This window comes from Sarcophilus harrisii, chromosome 2 (genome assembly GCF_902635505.1).
Source record: "Sarcophilus harrisii chromosome 2, mSarHar1.11, whole genome shotgun sequence".
Taxonomy (NCBI): domain Eukaryota; kingdom Metazoa; phylum Chordata; class Mammalia; order Dasyuromorphia; family Dasyuridae; genus Sarcophilus; species Sarcophilus harrisii.
The window spans coordinates 339,451,993-339,468,446 of NC_045427.1; the positions used below are offsets into that span (position 1 = coordinate 339,451,993).

A 16,454-nucleotide genomic window follows, 5' to 3' on the forward strand; every position below is an offset into this window, starting at 1 on the left:
AAAGGAGACATAAAAGCCTGCTGGTAAGAAAGTGGGGCCATCCTAAGACCATCAAAATAACCACACCCAACATTTCCAAAAGGTCAGGTAAGTGCTATGCCCTAGTGGAATAGCCATTTCAAGATATGGTTAAATAACTATGTTTCTGTTGACTGCTGGTTACTATATGACCAGTAAGGAGTCAGGACCAGCACCCAAAACTTGGGTTTAAATCTGCCTCAGGTATTAGCTAAATGTATGATCTAGGCCTCCTTGAGTTTCCTCATCTATAAAACAAAAGGGGGGGGGGGTAAATTCTATTTCTAAAGTTCCTTCTAGCTCTAAATTTCATATCTAAAAAAACTATTATAATATTAATCATTTGCATTTCAAGTTTGCAAAGCATTGTATACATTGTCTTATTTGATCCTCACAACAATCCTTTAAGACAGATGCTATTATAGATAAGGAAACTGAGGTTGGGAGAGGTTATATTACTTGCTCAGAATCACATAAGATCTTCTTGGCTCCAAGTCTAGCTCTTTTTCCTACTGCTTCACTTCACAAAAGCTCTTTCTCTTTTTCTTTCTCTGAGATCTGGTAAGAGCCTGCTTTGAATGAAGTAACTGTGAATGTCACATCACAGACCTGGGAGACTCTTCAGTTTCATGTCTTAATGAATAGCCTGTAGTCCAAGATTCCCTTAAAGGACTGAAAGACTTTAAAGTTTTTCCTTATATAAAAACTTGCAATTTTTTGAATTTTCATCCATTGTTCCCAATACAGCTGTAATGTCATACCTAAGTTTTCCTCTCTAGACTAAACATTTCCAATTCCTACAAGTTCATTAACTACGAATTGATTATTAATTTATGAAATGCACAGGTATTCTTTAGGTACTAGCCAAGAAAGGCCATGATGGCAGCAGGAACAGGTATGTAATCACACTCAAATAAGGCACAGAGGGTGTAGGGGCAAACAAATGACACAGTAACTAAAGAGATAAAAAGCAAAAAGGAAAAAAAGGGCAGATGACATTGGGAGAGGACATGTGGTGATCAAGGAAGACTGGCAGTGTAAGGAAGGAGAGAGGTAAAGACTATCACCCATATAAACCATAGATTAGAGGTAGGATAACTCAGATCATGGACTGGATGGGGATGGAAGAATGCTCAGAATGGGGTGGGGGAATGGCAGTAGAGTAAAAGAGAAACAGTTCATTTTTATAAGGTTTTATAGGATTTTAAAAAATCTTTTATCTATGCCACACCGGGATTATTTCATTAACATATCCAAATTATCTCAAAAGTTATTGGCAAAACTCTGAAGTTAGCATATCCATAAAGCCATCAGTAACATCTAGTGTTCTGCTGGTTTACTCTGGATGTCCAGAAGTTATGAGATTTACACATCATAGGACCTAAAGGCCCTGACAGCAAGATTTAGATAGCTTCCCCTGATTGCACATATATTACCAGGATGTGATTTTTAGTTAATATGATACAATTAGTAAATTATGCTCTTTTGATTTTTGGGATGATTTGTATGTGGCTCCTTGGTGCCTTTATGCCATCCTATTATCCATTCTTGTTATTGTTGCTCTTTCTATTGGCTCTTTATATAAAATTTACTTAATATATTGACTAGAAAGTATCAGGAAGACCAAACCAAGATAAAATTTTAATACAAACTGTCTATGGGACATTTCAAAATGGATAAGCATAAGCATCTGAAATTCAGTATGTCCAAAACAGAACACATTACCTTTTATCCCAAGTTTTCCACTCTTTTGAACTTTACTATTTCTATGAAGAATACTACTACCAAGGTTCAAAAACTTGAGATTAGTCTTCACTCACTCCCACTCTACACATTAAGAGAGATACCAAGTCTTATTGATTCTTGCCTCCACAACATTACTAATCAGTGTCCTTCTCTCCAATCAATCAATCAACAGGTATTTATTAAGCATCTACTATAGACCAAGAACTGTGCTAGGTAGGCACTGGAGAGAAAAATAAAATGAATGAAATAGTCCCTATTCACAAGGAATTTACATTATAATGGGAGAGAAAATAAAAACATATTTAAGAATGAAAAGAATAAATTGCACAAAAACAATACAAAGTAGTTAAATACAATATTACCTGAGAGATAAGGGTACTGGTCATTGAAGGGATTAGGAAAGACTTCATGTAGAAGTTGGTACATGAAGTAGATGGTGAAATAAGAGAAAGATTTGATAAAATAAGGAGAAAAGGTAGAATATTTACAGAAATGGAGGGCACTGGTGCTAAGGGATGACAAGAAATAAAAGTGTCACATATAAACAAGACTGCATAGAAAGGGCAATGAATCTAACAGTCACCAAAAAAGAGAGAAGAACAAGGGACCTAGGATAGAATTCAGGGGAATACCCACAGTGATGGAGACAAGGAATGGTCAGGCAAGTAACCAGGAGAGAATAGTCTCATGAAAACCCAGATATCTGACGGGGTGGGGGAGAAATGGTCAAAAGTGGTAAATAAAGCAGATCAATTGGAATGAATGAGGCCTAAGACCATTAAGTTTGGAAATTAAGAAATCATAGGAGGGGCAGCTAGATGGCGCAGTGGATAGAACACCAGCCTTGAAGTTAGGAGAACCTGAGTTCAAATGTGGTCTCAGACAATTAACATTTCCTAGCTGTGTGACTCTGGGCAAGTCACTTAACTCTAATTGCCTCAGTGAAAAAAAAAAAAAAAAAAAAAGAAAAGGAAAGAAAAGAAAGAAATCAGGAGATTCTGGACAAAGTGGTTTCAGTACTAACAAAATCAGAAGCCACACTACAAAAGGTTGATGAATGAGAGGAAAGGAAATAGAAATAATGAATATAGACAGATTTTTCTAAGAGATTGACCAAGAGATATATGGCTTGTGTTCATATCGTCCCATCCTAGTTCAGGCCTTTATTACCTCTTTTCTATACTATTGTAACGTCTTCTTCATTGGTCTTCCTGTGTCAAGTCTTTCTCTTTTCCAATTTTCCTTTGGAATTGCTGTCAATATTCTTAAAGCTGAACATGTCCCTCTCTTGTTCAATAAACTTCACTGGCTAAATACAGGATAAAATGCCAAATTGTCTATTTGGCAATTAAAGCTCTATATAACTTTGAATCCAATCTATCTTTGTTGTTCTTGTTTAGTCATTATCTAGTTGTGGTCAACTCTTTGTGACCCCATTTTTGATGTATTCCTGACAAAGATACTGGAATTATTTGTCATTTTACAGATGAGAAACTGAGGTTAAACGAGGTTAATTTGCCCAGGATCATACACCTAGGAAGTGTCTGAGACCAGATTTAAACTCAGAAAGACGAGTTTTGTGACTTCAGATCCAGACCTAGATCCACTGCAACCCCTAAATGTCCTGGAGTAAGCTTTATCTCTCTTTCTACTTCACAGACTCATGCACTCCCATCCTCAGCTATGCCTCTTAAAAACCCTCTTTCAAAGTCCAGTTCAAGTACCACAAGCCTTCTACAATCTTTTGCCTGCCAAGACCTCCCTATCCAAAATTTCATATATTTTGTACATTCTTAAATGTGACATATTTTATTTCCCCTAATGGAATTTAAGGTGTTTGAGAGCAGCAACCATTTTCTTTTGGTTCTGTATATTCGATGCACTGTACATTGCTCACTTGTTTCAGTCCTGTCTGACTCTCTGTGATCCATCTGGAGTTTTCTTGACAAAGAAAGTGGTTTGTCATTTCTTTCTCTAGCTCATTTTGCAGATGAGGAAATGAGTTACACAGGGTTAAATAACTTTCCCAAAATCATACACAGCTAGTAAATATATGAAGTCACATTTGAATTCATGAAAGATGAATCTTTGTGACCCCAAGTCTGGTCCTCTATTTTATTCACTGTAGCACCCAGTTGCTCCAGGTAAACAGTTTAATTACAATTGTCCTTCCCTTTTCACCTATAAATATAAACACATACCTGCATACATATGGTAGGTTAGTCTTTCAATTAATTTCACCACAGTTCCTCCTTTAATGACAGGGATTCCACTTTGCAAGTTGTCTTCAAAAACAATGTTTTCTTCGGAGTCTTTTACAACAAAACGATAAACTTCTGGACTTGGCAACCTCAATGGTTGTTCATTTTCTTCTTTTAATAATACTGAATCTAGCATTCGATCTAATGTACTACGATACTGAAGAGAAATCAAGGCTGCCATCCAATTATTTTTCTCTTCAGTGGACTTAGCAGCAAATATAATGCTGTTTTCATCTTTGGAAATCAACTCAAAGATATGCTTGTATTCAGAAGTGTCTTCTTTATCACAGATTTGTATTTTCCTCATGATAAATTTTTCTTTCAATCTGTACTCTGCATTGCTATAACCTGGAATCCGGGATTGTCCATGATTAGTTTTACAGCTAATCATTAAGCCATCAAAAAGAAAAATATGGCGTTCATGCTTAGCTCCTATTCTTATCAATGGTCCTTCCATTATAAATTCATTACAACACTGGACAATATCTTTGCCTTCCCATCCATCAATATTTTTTTGAATTTCATTCATTTTTTTAATGGCCAGGTGCTTACTCCGTAATTGACGATTATAAAATCGACAAACAGGATCCCTATAAAAACACAATCAAAAAAATGTTTTTCCAGTTACTGTTAAGCCATAATTAAAACAAATATAAAATGAATATCACAAGAGTTCATACCAAGGTACAAGTTATACATTTATCAATTCACATTAATTCAATTTACCAAACAAAATGAAATATGATTACCTTTCAATTATTTCACTGAATCATAGATAACTCTAATAAATCATTTCACTTTGCCTCAGATTCCTTATTTGTAAGATAGGAAAAAGTCAGCTATTATGCATTACTTATCTAATGCCATAATTGAAGATATTAAGACAAGTGAACTTCCTTTACATCAGCTACAGAAAATTATAAAACATACCCTACAGAATAATAATGTAGGATCTCTGGTATAATTTAAAGGCAAATATTTAAAACATTTTCTGTATCTGGAGAAGTCATCAAAAGTCATTTTAAAAACATAAACCAGGCCAAATCAATCAATTCCAACAATATCAATCTGATTTTTTAAATTGTTGGATATGCGTACTACCACCTACAGAAATGATACATGTTCAGTATCAGAATTGAAAGAAAAATTATCACTATTAAACCCATATGAACAGAAATCTAGAAATTAAATCAATGTGGATTCCTCATGTTTTTTATAATCTGAACTCACACAGGTCGCCGTCTAGGTGAATGCTTATTGCAAATCCGTTCCATGCTACATCGGAAATTCAGAAGAGCAGTAATAGCTTGTTTTAAACATTCTCGGTCTTCTTGTTCTTCACTGCATTCTTGCAATTGCTAAGAAAAATTGGAAAATCCAAAATAAATTTTGTATTTTGTTTTTTTATCCTAAACTTTTAAAAATAGCAAAAACTTATAAAAAAGGATAGACAAAACAAAAAACCACCAACAAACTGAAGGAATGTTTTTAAAACCACAAGAGAACAAAATATAAAAAATACATAGAATTTAAGAGTTGGAACTCAGTGTCCATCTAGTCCAAAATACAATAGGAAACCCCAACACAACAAACTTGACCAACAGTCATCACTAGATGACTTCACTTTAAAAATATCCAAGGAGAGGAACCCAGCCATTCTCTAAGATAAACCATTCCACTCACCCTTATATAACTCTAAACATTAGAAAGTTTTTCTTGACATAAAGCAACTTCCAGCCCCTGCTCCTAATTCTTTCCACTGAGTGGGAAGTCCCACTGACTAGAGTAAGTCTAGTCTCTCCTCTACATGATAGCCCTTCAAATACTTAAAGACAGTTGTGCTTTCCCTCTGAGTTTCCTCTTCTCCAGACTAAACATACCTCGTTCTTTAATTGATTCTAATATGACATATTATTAAATCTGGCTGTTCTCATCTGAACATTGTGTGAAGCTTATCAATTATACATCATCACAATGTTCCCAATGAGGTCTGAAAAAAGACAGAGTACAGTGGGGTTATTACCTTATTCCTATAAAACGTTTATCTCCTTATAGCCCAAAATTATATTGGGTTGTTTTTTTTTTTTTGGGGGGGGGGGACTATTACATTGCTGATTTTTATTAAGCTTATAGTCCTATTAAAATTCCCCTGGATCTTTTCCAGAACAACTCTTTCTATTCATGATTTTCTCTTATACTATATTAGCTGTTCCTCCCAGCTTTTCAATGTCTCCAAATTATAAGAACATGTAACTTATCCCTTTAGCGAAATCACTGAAAAAAATGTTAAATGCACAGGCTAAGCATAGATTCCTAAGGCTTTCTACTAGAGACCTATCACAAAATATTAACATCTAATCGATTCTGAAGCCAACTGATTTTATCATCATTTAATTCATGATTGGTATATTATAGTCTGAGGGCCAAATCTAACTCTTTGCTTTTTTTTTTTTTTTTTTTTTTTTTTTGTAAAACCAGAAAGCTCAGAATTGTTTTACATTTCTAAATACAATAAAACTTCATTTAGACTATAACATTATTCTTAGTTTGCTACTTGTACAGCATTTGGCTTAGTAATCATGTTAAAAAAGGGAATACTTAGTCTGACATGATCTGTTCTTACTAAAGCTAGGCTGGCTCTTTGCAGTTATTGTTTCCCTTTCTAGATGTTGGTTAATCATTTCGTTAATAATCTGTTTTAGATGGGGAGCTAGGTGGAGCAGTGAATATAGCACCAACCCTTAAGTCAGAAGGACCTGAGTTCAAATCTGGTCTCAGACGCGTTTAACACTTCCTAGTTGTGTGACCCTGGGCAAGTCACTTAACCCCAAGTTTTCAGGGGGGGGAAAAATCTGTTTTAGAATTTTCCTGAGAATCAAAGTCAAGCTAAGTTGTAGTTTGCAGACTTTTTTTTTTAATTGGGATATTTGCTCTTTTCCAATCGGATAACTCTATATATAACAATAACAATATAACAAAAACGGATAACAATAGTTCAACAATTATAGCCATCTGTTTTTTCAGAACACAAGACTCCAGTGACTTATCAAGGTGACAAAGTGTTACCTTTTACTATTTTCTTATTTGTTTTGGGTTTCAAGTCCCAGTTAGACATGTTTATTACTCAGAGAGAACAGGAAAAAATGTACTTATCACAACTTTTCTACATTCCCTTTTTCTTAAACCCAACTACTACAGATATATCCACATTCAAAATAGGGAACAAAGTCTAGCCATAAAATAGATTGCATATTATTTTCCACAAGTACAAAGCTGTGCTATTGTTTGGTTCTTTTTTTTTTTTTTTTAAGGGAAGGTGCCAGAAAATACAAAAAAAAAGTTCATTCATTTTTATTAGTTATTACTAGTACTTACTAGTAATAGTTATATTTACTAGTTATTGTCAATACAAGAGACAAGGTTACCAACAAAAAGAAATATATTTAGTTTCACAACAAACTTTACCTCTTTCTGTAAAAGATTGAGTATCATTTCTAAAATCTTTGAGAAGCAACATCACAAAGTCTGTAAACACTGTCATAAACACTTACTGAGGCAGAAAATAACTGGAAACAAAGGATATTGAAGAATATCTACACAAATTGTAGTACATAGAAATGTAAGGCAGTATTACTGACTATAAGAAATGATGAATGTAATACATACAAAAAAGCAAAGTAAAGTAAACAGTAAGAAAAACAATAAATACTATAATATCAATAGAAAGAATAACACAAATAAAATAGAATACCATAAAATTATAAAATTGAAACCTGGTCCCAAAGACAAGATATTCCCCTATTCCACTGAAAAGTTGGAGTATCCATTGATATGCTTGTTTTGCCAATTTAAAAAAAAAAAAAACAACAAAACTTTGTTATTAAAAAAGGCTTTCCAGAAACAAGAGAACATTGTAACAGCAAAATTACGTGATGATCAATTGTGATGGAATCTTGGTTCATCCAAACAAATGTGGTGATTCAAGACAATCCCAACAAACTTAGGATGGCAAATGCTATCCACATCCAGAGAGAGAACTATGGAGCTTAATGTGGATTGAAGCACAGTGTTTTCATTTTTGTTTGCCTTTTCTTTTTCACGTTTTTTTCCCTTTGGGTCTGATTTTTCTTGTACAACATGACAAATATGGAAATATGTTTAAAAGGATTGTACATGTTTAACCTATCTCAGATTGTTTACTGTCTTGGGGAGAAGAAGAAAGGGAAGAGGCAGAAAAATTTGGAACACAAAAAAATTTTGAAAAACTAAGATAAATGAATAAATAATGAAGTTCTCTGAGCATAGGTAAAGATCAATAAAAGTCTATTGAAAATAAAGACAACCCACATTATAAAAATATGTATAGCAGCTATTTTTGTGTTGGCAAAGAATAGAAAATTAAGGAGATGTCCATCAATTAGGGAATAACTGAATAAGCTGTGGTATATGAACATATATTATTGTACTATAAGAAATAATAAGGAAGGTACTCTCAGAAAAACCTGGAAAGACTTACATAAAGTGATGCTAAGTAAGATAAGCAGAATAAAGAAAACACTATACACAGTAACCACAACATTGTATAATAATCAACTATGACTGACTTAGCTCTTCTCAACAATAAAATACTAGTATTTTCACTCTTTTTGTTGTTTGCTTGCATTTTGTTTTCTTTCTCATTTTTTTTTTCTTTTTGATTTGATTTTTCTTGTGCAGCATGATATTTGTGGAAATATATATAGAAGAATTGCACATGTTTAACAAATATTGGATTACTTGCCATCTAGGGGAGAGAAGGGGGTGAAGGGAGGGAAAAATTTTAAAACACAAGGTTCCTTAAAAATGAATGTTGAAAATTATCCATGTACATATTTTGAAAATAAAAAGCTTTAATTAAAAAAAAAACAATAAAATGATACAAGACAATTTCAAAAGACTCATGATGGGAAACGCAATCTACATCCAGAGAAATAAATAGAAAGTATGAATGTAGATCAAAGCATATTATTTTCACTTTTTGTTTTTTCTTTCTCGTTATTTTTCTCTTTTGTTCTTATTCTTTTTTCACAACATGATTAATATGGAAATAGGTTTAATAAGATTATACATGTATAACATATACCAGATTACTTGCTGTCTTGGGGAATGGAGGGAAAAAAACTGTGAACTCAAAATCTTATAAAAAAAATGAATGTTGAAAACATGCAATCAGAAAATAATAAAATACTATTAAGTGGAAAAATAAATAAATATAAACCAATAAAGACTAAGCACTCTCTCATTTTGATATCCAATATATTGCTGTATCTTCTTGATTCTACCTTTGCCACATCTCTTGTATGTACTCTCTTTCTGACACTGTTAACACCTAGGTATAAGCCCTCACACTTGGACTACTGTAGGAATCTTCTGGTTTGTCTGACAACCTCAAGTATTTCTAGTTCAGTTCATAGTCCCCTCAGTTGCTAAAGTTAACTTCCTAATGAGGGAATGTAACCATGTAAGTCCTCCTACTAGAATTATATGCCACTATCTCCCTATTCTAGAATTAAATTTAAGATCCACTTTTGGCTTTTATAGTGCTTCATAACCTCCTCCCTTCTTACCTTTTCTGTCTTTTTATATTTTACTTCCTTCCATTTATCTCTTTGCTATATTATCTATATATGAAACTCTATAGACCAACCCAGTACAATTTCACTAATTGTTCCCATATCAAGAATGTTCTCCCTCTTTACTTCCTTGGCCTCCTCAACTCTGCAAGAGGTTTTCCCTAGCCCTCCTTACTGTTTCTGCTTTCCTTCTGAGATTATATGGAATTTATCCTTTATATCTTATATAAACTCAATTGTTTACATACCATTTCCTTTTCTCCCATTGGAATGGGAGCTACAATAGGGCCAAGAAACCTTTTTCTTTTTCTTATCCCTAGAACTTATTACAGGACACATAGTAAGCATTTAATAAATACTTGTTTAGCTTAGTTCAGTACCAAGGCACCTTGAGAAAGAAATATCAGGCAATATGTGCCAAGCAAGTTAAAACAAACCACTATTTTGACTACCGTGTCCCTTTAGATACATATGAAGATAGTCTACAGCACCATCTTACTGCCCCAATTTTGGCCACAGCAATTCTAAAAAGGCATTTACTATAGTATAAAGGAATTTATCAATAGAAGAAGTGTCATCAATGAGTTATGGATCACTGTACCTTTAAACATGAGTTAGAAGAGAAACTTGGTATAAAAAAAGTTCAATTAGTCAGACATTTCAAATTCAATATTAGTAAATCCAAGATGAAAATAAATTTTTAAGCTGCAATAGTAGACATGGTGGCTTCCTAGAAGGCTGAGGCTAAGAGAATGCTTGTGATCAGAAGTTCTGAGCTACAGTAGGGCTTCAGGTATTTCCACAGTAGTCTGGCACCTCAGATAGGCCCCCTCTATGGGAGGGAGAGGAGAAACACTAATCAGTTTAAGGAGGGGTGAACCAGCTCTCATTTTAAATATAGAGAGATGATCTTAAAAAAAAAACAAACAAACAAAAAAAAACCTTTTCAGAATAAACTTTTCCATACTTACCCTCAAATAAATAATGTAAACCCAAATAAAGAAATACATAATTTGTTGAGAACTCCCTGTAAGTCATTTGCTTAAAACATTTTTTGTTCAATCTTGATTTTGTTTAAGCAATAATCATGAAAAATTGTAATGGTTCACAGTAATGATATCATTTCAGACTAGGATCATTTTTCAAACTTAAAAAACAAGGAAAAAGTTTATAAAAGTTTTTATTCTTACCTCTAATAATTCAAAGTAGTGTGAACAATGGTAAACTGGCACTAGCATAAGGCGTGGAAGAACATATTGTACAGCCTCTTTAAAGCCATCAGCAATGGACTAGAAGGCAAAAAGAATTTTTTTGAATTTCCACATGTGAAATATGTGGAATACAGCAAGATCATAACATAATATAAACTTACCAAAAATAAAAATTAAAGCTGAAAATTTAAAAGATAAAATGAATTTTGTTTTCCCCAAGGAAAAAACCACCTTCTACAGCTACAAATACTAATTTTTTATCAACTTTAAAATACTGATTTCCTAAATTGATCTTTTTTTTTTTTTACAATAAAGAAAGGGAATAGATAGCAATCTGGAAAGCTATAAAAATAATTTTCTCATAAAATGATAGTGGAGTATTAACATTTATTACATATTACATTATATTATTATCTGAAGTCACATTATGATAGAATATTTATTTTTGTTTACATTCAAGTCATTTTGGGACCAAGTCAAAATAAAACTCTAAATAAATTGCAAAAGTAGAATTTTGTATGATAACTAAGGAAATCAGGAAAGATGTCTTGAAGGAGACAGTATTTTAATTATCAGTAGAGGAAGTTAAGAGTTCCAAAAGACAGAGATGAAGGGAAAGCATTGAATGGGCTATTTCCCAAGAATAATGAACAGCTCATACAAAGGCAAGGATTTAGAAGATGGAACATTATATATGGAGAACAGAAAATAGTACAATTTGGCTGAATCATAAAATGAATAGGAATAGAGGGAAGAGGAAAGTTTATAATACTGGAACAAATGGCTAGAGATAAATGGTCATATATCTTAACTACCTAAGAGAGGAGTTTCTGTTTTATCCTAGATGCAATAAAGTGCCATTGACTCTTTTTGAGCAGGGAAGAGAAAGGAACAGAAAGGACAGAACCATGCTTTAATAATATCAATTGGCAATCTTGTGAAAGATAGATTAGAGAAGGGAAAGGCTAGAAATAGAGGGAAAACAAATGAGAAGTTATTGCAATAGTCTAGATGATTCAACAATCTGGTAAAGGCCTAAACTAGGATGGTGGTCACAAGAGGGGGGAAAAAAAGAACAATTAAAAGATAGGATGTGGAAGTAAAACTGAAAGAATTTGGCAACTAATGGGCTATAGGGAGCTAGAGAAAGTGAAAAGTTGAGAATGACTCCAAGGTTAGGAACCTGGGTGATGAAAATTTTGGATGGTGGTACCCTAAACACAATTATAGAAGTTAAGAAAAGGGATAGATTTTGGGGAAAGTAAGTTCTGTTTCAGATATTTATTTCTAAATTTACTAAATCAATGGTATTATTGGTTAAAAAAAAAAGTTCAAATATTCACATATGCTAGATAAAAAGAATAAAAATTCCTAATAAAAAGAGGAGAAAATGTATGGTATTTCCACTATGTGTATGTTTTTAATGACTGTCGTGATCATGACAACATATTGTTCATCTGATTGTTTTTATGTCATAATAAATATATATAATATATATACACACACAAAGATTATTCACTGATGAAGCCAGAATTTTCATCAAAATAAATGACAGTATGAATTTACTATTTTTTATGAAAATAAATGTTAGACTTTGTCATGAAAAATGATTTATAAATTAAATATATTTATTTTCACTTTAAATAAAGTGAAGTCAAAAATAAAAATAAAAATAAAATGTTTATAAGATGTGCTACAGCAAGGAAAATATAATAAAAAAACATTTTCTGGACAATAAATTTGCTAAGTTTAAAGATTCATCAAAAATATCAGAACACTTATAAAAACAAAAATTATAAAAAGCAAAAACTTTAGCTGATGGGGGAAAATTCCTTACAAGTAATATAGCTAAGAAACTTTTCTGCAGTTAAAAAAAATAGTCAAAGAAACCACTTTAAAAGGTCAAAATTACTACTATGGTAATTTTTTCTCTTTCAGATGAGATTAGTCTCTAGAATAGGAATACTGTGCATTTCATTCATTTTAGTCTCATCAAATCATTTTGGGAAACAATCTATCATGTTACAGAGTAGGGAAGAACACTCCAATCAAGTGTTTATTATTCTAAAAACCCAAGTCAGCTTAAGAAGTCAATAAGATTACAAATAGGGATGCCTTCCCAAAATGTTCAACTTTTCTAGCGTCTTTTAAGTTCTTGAGCATTCTCTTATATGCACAACAGTTTGTGGCTGACTGATTAACCTAGATACAAAAAGTCCTTTAAAAGATTTCACTATCAAGGATAGACTTTTCCTTTCTGCCAAACATTCTTTCAATCCAAAGTAGCTTTGAATTCTTGCAAGTTTAACACTAAACAAATGAATTGTTCCTCTATTCTCTATAAAAACCTAACATTAAATCTAAATTTACCTGAAAATGTAGAGAAACAGCAGGTTTAGCCATCAAAGTATTGAAATGTTCATGAAACTGTGGTGAAAGAATATCCTGTGATAAGGTTTCATATGGATCAAATGCTTGTTCCTTAAAAAAAGGTTTTTGGAAAGTAAAATAAGTTTATCTTACATAGTTGTGGACACATGAATTTTCATTTTCAGTATAACATTGATACAATTTGCTTGTAAGACTAGCTGGTACAGTAGATAAGGGTGCTAGGCCTACAATCAGGAAGACCTGAATTCTAATCCAGCCTCAGACACTGTTAGTTTTAGTTTTTTCATCTGTAAAATGGGGATATTGATAATAATAGCACTCACTTCACAGGGTTGTTTTGAGGATCATATGAGATAATACTTATAAATATGCTTCTTATAGTAGGTGCTATACAATTTTAGTTATTATTAAATCCCCAACTAGGTCTCTTTTTTTACTCCCCAAATGCAAGAGTAAATACCAAATATAACTTAGCTGTGACTGCAAATAGATACTTTTTAAAAAATAATTATAACTTTTTATTGACAGTACATATTCATGGGTAATTTTTTACAACATTATTCCTTGCACTCACTTATGTTCCAACTTTTCTCTTCCCTCCCTCCACCCCCTCCCCTAGATGGCAAGCAGTCTTATACATGTTAAATATATTATAGTATATCCTAGATACAATATATGTGTACAGAACCGAACAGTTCTCTTGTTGCACAAGAAGAATTGGATTCAGAAGGTAAAAATAACTTGGGAAGAAGAACAAAAATGCAAACAGTTTACACTCATTTCCCACTGTTCCTTCTCTGGGTGTAGCTGATTCTGTCCATCACTAATCAACTGGAACTGAATTAGATCTTCTGTTTGTCGAAGATATCCATTTCCATCAGAACACATGCTCATACAGTATTGTTGTTGAAATGTATAATGATTTCCTGGTTCTGCTCATTTCACTCAGCATCAGTTCATGTAAGTCTTTCCAAGCCTCTCTATATTCATCCTGCTGGTCATTTCTTACTGAACAATAATATTCCATAACATTTATATACCACAATTTACCCAACCATTCTCCAGTTGATGGGCATCCATTCATTTTCCAGTTTCTAGCCACTACAAAAAGAGCTGCCACAAACATTTTGGCACATACAGGTCCCTTTCCCTTCTTTAGTATTTTTTTGGGATATAAGCCCAGTAATAGCACTGCTGGATCCAAGGGTATACACAGTTTGATAATTTTGGGGGCATAATTCCAGATAGCTCTCCAGAATGGTTGGATTCATTCACAACTCCACCACCAATGCATCAGTGTCCCAATTTTCCCGCATCCCCTCCAACATTCATCATTATTTTTTCCTGTCATTTTAGCCAATCTGACAAGTGTGTAGTGGTATCTCAGAGTTGTCTTAATTTGCATTTCTCTGATCAATAGTGTGCAAATAAATACTTTCAAAGAAATTCAGTACCTTTAAAGATGACAATATTACCTAAACTAATCTATTTATTTATCGCTATACCAATCAGACTCCCAAAAAACTATTTTAATGACCTAGAAAAAAATAACAACAAAGAAATTCAGTACCTTTAAGCCATGGAGTTCAGAATGTCTTGATAACTGTCACCTCAAAATAAATCAGTAACACAGTGGCCACAAGTAGCAAACTATGATCTATATGTATAAGTATATATGCACATGTCAATAAAAATTGGTCTTCAGTTGTGTCTCTTTTTGGCATTTTCATGGCAAAGTGGTTTGCCATGTCCTCCTTCTACTCATTTTACAAATGACTTGCCAAGGGTCACACAACTAGTAAAAATCTAAAGTCAGCTTTGGCAATAAGAACTGAGAAAGATATTAAAGGAATAAGAATAGGCAATGAGGAAACCAAATTATCACTCTTTGCTGATGATATGATGATATACTTAGAGAACCCCAGAGATTCTACTAAAAAGTTATTAGAAATAATCCACAACTTTAGCAAAGTTGCTGGTTATAAAATAAACCCACATAAGTCATCAGCATTCTTATATATCACTAACAAAATCCAACAGTCAGAGTTAAAAAGAGAAATCCCATTTAAAGTAACTACTGATAGTATAAAATATTTAGGAATCTATCTGCCAAGGGAAAATCAGAAACTTTAAGAGCAAAACTACAAAACACTGTCCACACAAATTAAGTCTGATCTAACTAACTGGAAAAATATTAAATGCTCTTGGATTGGGCGAGCAAATATAATAAAGATGACAATACTACCTAAACTAATCTATTTATTTATCGCTATATCAATCAGACTTCCCCAAAACTATTTTGATGACCTAGAAAAAATAACAACAAAATTCATATGGAAAAATAAAAGGTCAAGAATTTCAAGGGAATTAATGAAAAAAAAAATCAAATGAAGGTGGCCCAGCTGTACCAGATCTAAAATTATATTATAAGGCAGCAGTTACTAAAACTATCTGGTATTGGCTAAGAAATAGACTAGTTGATCAATGGAATAGGTTAGGTTCAAAGGACAAAATAGCCAATAACTTTAATTATCTAGTGTTTGACAAACCCAAAGACCCCAGTTTTGGGGATAAGAATGCATTATTTGACAAAAATTGCTGGGAAAATTGGAAATTAGTATGGCAGAAACTAGGCATTGACCCACACTTAACACCATACACCAAGATAAGGTCAAAATAGGTTCATGATCTAGGCATTATATACCTCAACAACGATACTGTATGAGGATGTATTCTGAAGGAAGTGGATTTCTTCAACAAAGACAAGATCTAACTTAGTTTCAATTGATCAAGGATGGACAGAAGCAGCTACTACCCAAAGAAAGAACCCACTAGGAAATGAATGTAAACTGCTTGCATTTTTGTTCTTCTTCCCAGGTTATTTATACCTTCTAAATCCAATTCTCCCTGAGCAACAAGAAAACTGTTCGGTTCTGCACACATACATTGTATCCAAGATCTACTGTAATCTATTTAACATGTATAGGACTGCTTGCCATCTTGGGGAGAGGGTGGAGGGAGGGAGGGGAAAAATCGGAACAGAAGTGAGTGCAAGGGATAATGTTGTAAAAAATTACCCTGGCATGGGTTCTGTCAATAAAAAGTTATTTAATTTAAAAAAAAAAATCTAAAGTCAAATTTGAAATCAGGTCTTCCTGACTCCAGGCTAAGTACTCTATCCACTATGCCATCTAGCCTCCTTATGAGCTATATGT

At 33.0% G+C, this 16,454-nt stretch overlaps 1 protein-coding gene across 2 annotated transcripts in view; it reads right to left on the bottom strand.

Annotated features, from left to right (window-relative positions):
* Positions 1-16,454, bottom strand: part of SOS2 (SOS Ras/Rho guanine nucleotide exchange factor 2) — a 111,424-nt gene that overhangs the window by 51,765 nt on the left and 43,205 nt on the right. For both annotated transcript variants that reach the window (XM_031952969.1, XM_031952970.1), the window contains 4 exons: positions 13,219-13,329; positions 10,828-10,926; positions 5,256-5,383; positions 3,966-4,615 (listed from right to left, as the gene is read on the bottom strand). In XM_031952969.1, coding sequence (XP_031808829.1) covers positions 3,966-4,615; positions 5,256-5,383; positions 10,828-10,926; positions 13,219-13,329 — 988 coding nt within the window. The remainder of the gene's footprint in view (positions 1-3,965; positions 4,616-5,255; positions 5,384-10,827; positions 10,927-13,218; positions 13,330-16,454) is intronic.